Consider the following 9,563-nt stretch of genomic DNA (forward strand, 5'->3'; position numbering starts at 1 on the left):
TTCATCACTATTATTTTAATTGAAGTATTATTACAATTTTCAACTTTCAAAATGTATTTCAATTGAATTTGAGGTGTGTGGACGAGTAAAAGTCAAGATTCGTTACAGCTCCGTCCGTGCGGCAACGTACCGCCGCATTATTTGAGTTTTCAATGAGCTGCTAAGTGACAAATAAACTTGTCTGAAAATAATTAAAATACATTCTGGCTGCTGTTGGAGAAGAAGAATATCAATTAGGTTTTTCCCTTTTAAATTTAAGTTAAATGGAATGGTTTGTATTGTAATTGATAAATGTTAATCATTTTGATCCTCAAGTAGACAACCACGTTACAAATATAAGGTTCTTGTCATAGTATGGCCATAAAACTATTAGTATTTTGGTTGTAAGTATCTGAATTGAGAATAAGTATTATAATGTTACATTAATAGTTTGTACTAATATAGACTATCTTACTATCGAAATTTTCATATTTCATAATTTGTTGCATATTTATATGCACATGTAACACGTTCTAAATATTTCGCTTATTCAAACATTAAAAGTTATGTTTAGACCCAAGGAAAAATAGACAAATAATAAATAAAACTATTAATAACTGGCTAAATTATTAAAATAATATAGAATTCTTAAAATGACAATTATGCCCTTGTTTGATTCCTATTTTGAGAGAAATAATACATTTTGAATGGTAGATTAACGGAAAATATGTGGTTAAAATTAAAGAAAAGTTTGGGATTTAGATGTAATATTATTTTATTAAGAAATGTGTAATTGAAAATGAATTTTGAAAAAATGAATTTTTAGATTAATGGGAATCAAACAAATGCTATATATTATTAACTTATAAAAATGTTTAAATTATTTATAAAGAGATGATTTTATATGGAGGGAGAGTTGATTTGACAATTATTATTAGATATTTATGGCATATCTATGAAAAATTTCAAATATAGATAAAACGGCCACCAACTTGTGTCTTGTCAATTAAAGAATTACCAAACGAAGAATTGTAATGAGAAAAGAAAGAAAACATGCTTCAACTATATATTCAAATATTTTTAGATCATTTTGAAAAATATTTAATTACTTGAACCTATAACAACAACGTCAAAGGTTAGATTTTACAAAATGTACTAGAAATAATTAAATATGTATCTGATTCTTGTGTGCATGTGCATTAACACACTAATTTACAAGAAATTTAAAAATTATATTTGTTTCAATTTATGTACACACATTTCATCACGGATCTCAATTACCTTTTATGTCACATAGTTGGATTTCTTAGCTGTTCAAGGAAGCAACAAAAATCGACTCATTTTTATAACATGCAACTATATTACAAAATATTTAACGTACTCTAAGACGAAAAGGTCCAGATCAAACATCGGTTTAAGTCATAAAAAAAGTTGAAGACGACATATGATTCATGACAATTAGACCAAGTCATCATCATATCTTTGAAGAATAATGCTATTTTGCCAGATATTTTTAACATCTTAGATGAGAGATTAAGTTGTAGCAAAAAATGATTGGATAATAGTGATGACCTTTTTTAAAATAATCTAATGATAAAATTTCATGTAGCATTTTGTCATTCTAGACGTCAAAAAATTCTGTCAGCCAAGCATAATTGTACATTTGAAAGCCCACTTGTTAGCATTCGAAATCACAAAAAGACTAACAGAAGCTAAACCTATATTATATAATAAAGTCAATCGTAACTTCGCAAGCAAGATCAATCATCAGAGAGTATGCCGACTTTTGCCAACTAATAAATGAAATTATTATGTCCATACTAACCACTGATCAAACATTTGTCACCAAATCAAAACAATAATTATCATAAAAATTATCCTTGATGTCGGCTAATTCTTTTGATAAATTAATATTATGACTAATCAAAACGCAGCCGTTTATAGTGTACAGATTCATCCCCCAGCACGAAATTGAATTGCTTGGACCGTGAAAAGAGGACAAAATGCAACAACTTGGACCCCTAACCCGCGGCACCCCACCAGCAAAATTAAAATGAAAGTGACCATTGCAAGTTGCTGCTTGCGATTGCATGCAGTCAGTCAGTTAGCGGGTTAGTTGACCACATTAATTTAAATTATATATTTATCACTTTTATTTTCAACCCACAATCTTTCATAAAAAAATATTAAACAAAAATAAAAAATAAAAAAAAAATTCTTCTTTTTTCAAATTCTTCAAAAAAATATTATTCCACCTATTAAAATTTAAAATAATAGGACAAGATAGGGGCTTAATAAATGGTGGAAAAGTAAGCTTTTCACTGGGCACAAAGGTCAAGCTGAAGATCTAATAGTCTTCTCACGTTCCATCAAGAAATGATCTGATTAATCAGAACTATCAAGAAATGATCTGATTAATCAGAACGAACTTAACAAATTAACAGATCTACCCGTGGCGGATCAACTATGTATAGAGGGGATTTCCTTTTATTTTGTCTTTTAATGATTGATATACAATTTTTTTTTTTTATATATATTTTTTTTTTTTTGCCAATTTTCTATTGCATGGAAAATAGTAAAATATAATTCTGCGACCCCTTGCATATTGCATTCGATTTGATTTAATCACAAGTAATATAAAGGAGAATCCTTTGCTTTACATTATCCGCCCTGTTTAGTAATTAGTATGTCGAAGCCCATAAACAAAATTGTCAATTTTTCCTCCTATTAATAAATTTGACAAAGAACATTCACTAATAATCACTTTCTTTAATTTAAGATAAATAAAAAGTCCAAAGTTATTAAAACATTTTAGAATTCCTATACCAACATTCAAACACATTGCAATAAATGTTTTAGTAGATCTAGATCATTGAATTTTTTTTTTTTTTCTTTGATACCCAGGTGTCCCAACTTCGCCAGACTAAATCCTGGACCCCTAGCCACCGGCCCCCTAGCCACCGGCCCCTCAGTGACTAGCGGAGGTAAACCGCAGGTTGTGCCCTTGTTGGATCACAGGTTCCCACCCGGTCTAAACTCCTGACCTCAAGAGAGCTTTCCTCCATAGTGATTAATCCACTAATAAATTGCCCCTTTATTGGATCAAAGGTTCCCACGAGGAATCGAACTCTCTACGCTGAGGTTGTAAGCGCGCCAAAAGTGATTGATCCACCAACTCGGATGTGCCCTGAGGGGCATATCATTGAATTTACTTAAATGAAGAGACGTATTCATTTGTCAAACTCCTTTTATAAATTCATTGATATAAGAAGCGATCTCCAACAAATTGATGTACAAATATATACGAATTATGCTTATTGTACAATGATTTTTACAACACTACTAAAAAACAGCTTTTCATCTACGAAAAATTACAAACAGATTTCATCCGTTGGTGATTAAAAACGGATTATCCGTTGGTAAAAGTAATTCACTTTTAGCTACGATAATTAGCAACGAATTTTCCGTTGGTAAAGATGATATCTCTTTACCAACCGATATTCCGTGTCTAGAGCCTGTTTGGGCCCCATTTTTTATCCAAAAAATTAATTTTTTGACCGTTATTTTACTATTTCAGCCGTCATATTTAACTTCTTCTTTCACAGGTGGACCCTACTTTTCTCCTAACGGTCAAAAAATCAATTCTCAAAATCACTCCCAAACAGGCTCCTAATGTAATCGTTTAACATTTGGATCTTCTTCCAATGGATATTCCGTAGGTGATATACCGATTATTACCAACGGATGCAATTCGTTGGTAATTAGAAACAGATTGGTAAAAATAATTCACTTTTAGCTACAATAATTAACAACGAATTTTTCGTTGGTAAAGATTATATATCTTTACCAATGGATATTCCGTGCCTAATATAACCATTTAACATTTTGATCTTTTATCTATGGATATTCCGTTGGTAATTAAAAACGGATTATCCGTTAGTAAAAATAGTATCTCTTTACCAACGGATATTCCGTGCCTAATATAACCGTTTAACATTTTAATCTTTCAACAACGAATATTCCGTTGGTAATGAGAAATGGATTATCCATTGGTAAAAATAATTCACTTATCCCACATCGAAAGTTTACAACAATATTTTTATAGTTGCCCTCTATAAATTTGTGGTCCAATAAGGAGTTAAACAATATTTTGGCCTTTCAATTCAATTGGCTAAAAATAAAAAATATATATTATAATTATTAAATAAATAACTTTTTTCCATACAGTCATTTACAACATTGATTTTTATCAATTGTAATGATAGACATTTACTAACGGAAAGTCGGTTGGTATTGGTTAAGACTTTTACCAACAAAAATTTCGTTGGTAAAAGATTCACATTTTACCAACAGAAAATCCGTTGGTAAAATGTTTACTCTTTAACTACGGCATGATCCGTTGGTAACTATCAACGACCCTCAAATTACCAACGGATTTTTTGTTGCAAATATTCCATTGGTGAAAATTATTAACAACGGATATTGAGACTTTAGGAACGGAAAATTCGTGCCTGAAACTCTGTTTTTTAATAGTGAAATTTGATAACATGCTATGTGACAAGTTATCATTGGACAGTTTGAAAAATAGTTTATCTTTCCTATCAACACTTTTTTGACACCTACATCATTGTCAAGCATGTTGTACAAATCCATTGTACAAATGACTAATTCCAATATATACCAACCTAAGTAATTACACTATTTTTCATTGAAAGTTTTTATTGGCACAAGATTCAATAGTTTAACTAAAACTATAAAACAATTTGTCGTCTCTATAAAGATCATAGTCGACAACATGAAAACAAAGTGGCGTCGTCCATTTGATTACCTATATCCCCAAAAAATAAAAAAAAAATAAAAAAAGAAAAGAAAGAAGATGTGCCATCGTCCATCATTAATTTTGCCCATGGTGTCAAAAAATTTGTCGATAAAATTTATAACAAAAGGAAACTTGTTAGACGAAAATTTGGAAGATATTTTTGAAATAGGGAAATTAACCCATAGATATTGGTTCCTGCCAGTGATTACGACCATATATGTCAACATGCAACTACTTAAATGGAGTTTGTAAATCTTTTGGTATAGTACTTCTAAATTGAAATGAGTGATTTTTATTCAAAAAAAAAAAAAATGAAATTAAACTTAAAAATACACATTATTTGTACGATTACCAAGACGAAGATGACAGCAACAACAACAACAACAACAACAACAACAGTAGTAATAATAATAATAGAACATAGTTAGGTGCTTATTTGTTAGGAATTTTGATAACTGATTTTTTGACCGTTAAAGATAAAATGAGTTCTACATGTAAGAGAAGAATTAAAAAAAACTGATGGAATAGTGAAATAACAGTCAAAAATTTGATTTTAACTGACATAAAATATGTACCAAACAAGCACTAGTCGTTAAAAAATCATGAGATGGAGGAGACGATGTGTTGTTAGCGATGGATTTTTTGTTGATATTATTGAATCTTCAATTTTTATTACTATGTTTATTTGCAGAATTTCTGTAGTACGTTATAATGACGCAAACATCTATCAATATTCTTAAATTACTTTTAAAATTTTATTTTGTCAAGGACATACTTATGTCTGGTTAACGAATTATTAATACTATAATCGTCCCCCCCCCCCCCCCCCCCCCCCCCCCCCTTCCAACGGGCCTAATAATATTATGAAAGTCAAACTTATTTCCTAATGACACCATATATGTTCTTAAATAAGGATCCAATAACCCCTTCTTTTTTTTTTTTTTTTTGGAAATATCAGTAATATGTCGGCAAGTCAATTTGTGATTTCGGCACAATGATTCTAATAACTATAATTTTCTAAGAGCGAGAAGTTCCTAAAGTTACACGTTTGACAAGGAAATAGTCTGGAAATGGGTGTCTCGGTGGAGTTCGTGTACCACTGTCCAATATTCTTCTCACATGACATCAACCTATTCTATGATTAATTAGAGCTTAATATTATTAATTAAATTAATTTATAGATTGCAATCACACTAATACCTCTTTTTGTGGGTATCCAAATGACCTATATAACATAGGGATGACAAAATATTTCGATCATGCTCTGACATTATCCATCCCGTGTTTGGAAAATGATGTAGGGACAAAAAATATGGTTCTTATCCTGAAGTTGCCCCGATTCTCTTTCTTTTTTTTATTTTTTTTATATCTATAAAAGGAAATTGTTTTTAAGAAGATGAAAAATAATATAAAAAATAAATACATATGTAAATAAAACGAAAAATGGAGATATTCTAATGATTATTTAATTCTAACTTCCTTGCCCTTTCTAAAATGTTGAACTCCAACCTTGAGAGCTCCCACCGTACCGCCCCTAGAGCATCGTAAGAGAGATAAATCGCGGGACGTGCCCTAACAAATCAAGAAATAAGAGTTTGCCCGTATATTGGTGCCCACAAAAAGTCAAATTCCATATCTCAGGAATCGAACTCTCACACTGCGACCGCCAATAAGGCTGAGACTACCTCACTCCTGTCATTTGCACCACTGAGTTATATCCCTAGGAATGACAAAATATTTCGATCACGCTCTGACATTAGGGTGGGTTGTACACTTGTACTCGGAATTTCTCTCTCTCTCTCTTTTTGGGATGATAGTAACAAATTTGCCAAATTTGATTCCGATCTAAATAACTCAAACTACAATAAATCAATTCCTTGTTTTATTTTTCATTTTGACATTTTTTAATATGTTAAATTGAATAAGATCAACAAACAAAGAGTAAAATATATGTCTTTTATCGTGATTGAGTCTATCTATTTTGTCGTATTGATTTGATGTCCAATACGGTTGATTTATAACCTTGAAAAGCAAGTATTCAAGTAGGTAACCAATTTGGTTTCTACTTCAACTTAGATTATTCCAAAAGTCATGATAATGCTTAAACATTAAACAAATTATGTACCCGGCATCAACAGTAACACTATTTTCAAATGTAAATTTTTTTGTCAACACACGAGTCAATGATTAAATCAAAACAATAAAAACTTTTTTTATCAGGACATTATAATTAGGGATTCCTTAACAATGATTTTTAATTAAAAAAAATGAAAGAAATGTGTTTAAAAAGTTGATAAAAATTATGAATATTGTGAAATGTATGGTTAAAATTGAAGATGTATATTAAAACATTAATAAAGTTTGCACTTTGCACGTTTGGTGAGGAAATAGCCTGGAAATAGGTGTCGTTGTGGATGTCATGGACCATTCTTACAAACTGTACAAAATTAAGAATAAGACCAAATTAATCAAACCTCAGCAGCTTCGTACAGTAGTCTTTGTGTCCACGCATCTTGAATTCCACTCAAATTAACAATAAATATGAGAAATTTTGACTATTCCTAAATTGCATCAATGTCTCCAACTAACCTAAAAATGTTTATTTGAATGTTAAAAGATTATGTGACGCTTACATGTTATCAAAACGAACAGTAAAAATCATCCAAAATGGTTTTAGTTATTCCTAAACAATTCAAACAATAACTTCCACTTTCATTTAGATTTCCGAAAGGAAATTTCTTTGTCATCATGAAACATATCTTCATGCTTCAACTTATCCATGACATTATAGACGCAACAAATAGTAGTTTGGGAACATCAGTATCACACTTATAAACGATTTATCCCTTGTTAAGTATCATTTTTTTTTAAAATAATTTTTTCTCTAATTTATTTTAAATCACACATTCTATGTAATTCATAACTTCCATTAACTTTTCAATTGAACATTTCATTAATTTTTTATTAAAATCTACTAAGTATTTGATTTTAAGTAAAACCAAACAAGGCCTTAGAACCCTGTTCGAATTTACACTAATATATAAATAATGAAATGAATTGAAAATCCAAAACGATGCTTCCTGTTTCCAGCTAAGAACGCTCGTATGAAACCTCGCAAAGAACAGTACCCTCGTCAAAAATTTCATACCTTTATAAACAAACCTTTCTCAGTCCCTTATATTCCACTCAAAAACAGCAACTTTGAATGGCTTCTTTATCTGATGATTGTTCAACTCTTGAAATTATACAACAACATCTTCTTGATGATTTTGCCTTCATGGAAAATTATTGCCCAGTTTCCAGCTTTTCAGAGTCCCAGATATCTCGAACTTCAAGCAGTTCAAGTTCTGTAATCTCTGATCTCACAACTGAATCTTCCATCTTTAAACCAAATTTCAGCCTTGAAAACTCAACAAATGATTATGATTTCTCAGAATTCGAAACAAAGCCTGTAAAACACACAAACTTTAGTGAAAGGAAGCCTTCGTTGAATATTCATATTCCTCATGTGAAGAAATTGGAGCGGGACAGTACAGTTAAGGTGGTGGAGAAGAAAGTTGAAGATTCTGGCGAGAGGAAGCGGTATAGAGGAGTCAGACAGCGGCCATGGGGGAAGTTCGCGGCGGAGATACGCGATCCTAACCGGAAAGGGACTCGGGTTTGGCTAGGGACTTTCGAGACGGCCGTGGAGGCGGCGAAGGCTTACGACAGGGCGGCGTTTAAGCTGAGAGGGAGCAAAGCAATAGTGAATTTCCCACTTGAAATTACCAACTCCAACCCTCCTCTGCCGGAAAATACTGAACGGAAAAGGGTGATAGAAGAGGAAAGTCTAGAGAGAAAAACAAAGGTGGTAAAGAGAGAAGAAGTTGAGAATGATAAAATTGGAGCCTCCCCGGCTGTGCCACTAACGCCATCAAGTTGGACGGCGGTTTGGGATTCTGGCGATATGAAGGGTATATTTGATGTGCCGCCGTTATCTCCATGATCTCCACATCCAAGTTTGGGTTATTCAAAATCAAGGCTCACGGTTAATTAATTTTGGGGCTTAAAATTGTGTTTAATTACTTTATTAGATTAAAAGATGCACCTGCTTAAAAGTTGGGGTGAGTTAGTGATTTAGAGAAGTACAAGGGTGAGATTTGTAATTTCATGTGTTTTTTAATTCAATGTGCATACTGGGTTATTAGTTTGAGATTTCGTTTATTCATTTGTACGAGAGATACAATGGCAATCGTGTTACTTTTATTAAATTTTTAATTTTTCTTTTGTCAAAAAGCATAATTTTCAGCCATCAATTCCACAAGCTTTGAATTTATAATTGCACCATACATATATTATCTATATAAAATAGACACAATTTTTTGAACTTTTTTTTTTTTTTGCCTTTTAATACTGGACATTCATATGTTTACTTTACTAAACAACTCATTATCATTTACGAAAATTTAATGGCATTTGCATTGTCGAAAACTCACATGAATTAGTTTAAGACACATACGTATTGTGCACGAATTCTATTCTACTAGATCACTAACGAGACGCGATAAGTTGATAGCGATGAGTAGAGAAGAATAATTGATTAGATAAAATGTGCGTGCACTACCCAATTTTATTTTCCTTCATAAAATATATTAGTATAGTTTAAAAGCGTTTTTAGTTCAATTTTGATTCCATCTTTGATGCATGTAATAAAATCTTTTAGACTTCACAAAATAGGATATGAGCGAGAAATATCTAAAATTGTAGCCAGTCGAGTAAATACTGT

At 31.5% G+C, this 9,563-nt stretch overlaps 1 protein-coding gene across 1 annotated transcript; it reads left to right on the forward strand.

The window, feature by feature from the left end:
* Nucleotides 1-7,855: 7,855 nt before the first annotated feature.
* LOC111391878 (ethylene-responsive transcription factor 5-like) lies at nucleotides 7,856-9,048 on the forward strand. Its single transcript, XM_023017155.1, has one exon. The coding sequence runs from the start codon at nucleotides 8,004-8,006 to the stop codon at nucleotides 8,781-8,783; it is 780 nt and encodes a 259-aa protein (XP_022872923.1). The 5' UTR covers nucleotides 7,856-8,003; the 3' UTR covers nucleotides 8,784-9,048.
* Nucleotides 9,049-9,563: the final 515 nt, after the last annotated feature.

The sequence above is a fragment of the Olea europaea genome, unplaced genomic scaffold (assembly GCF_002742605.1).
Source record: "Olea europaea var. sylvestris unplaced genomic scaffold, O_europaea_v1 scaffold855, whole genome shotgun sequence".
Lineage (NCBI taxonomy): Eukaryota > Viridiplantae > Streptophyta > Magnoliopsida > Lamiales > Oleaceae > Olea > Olea europaea.

Coding starts and splice junctions, on each gene's coding strand:
- LOC111391878 (XM_023017155.1), top strand. CDS start 8,004: ATGGCTTCTTTATCTGATGATTGTTCAACTCTTGAAATTATACAACAA.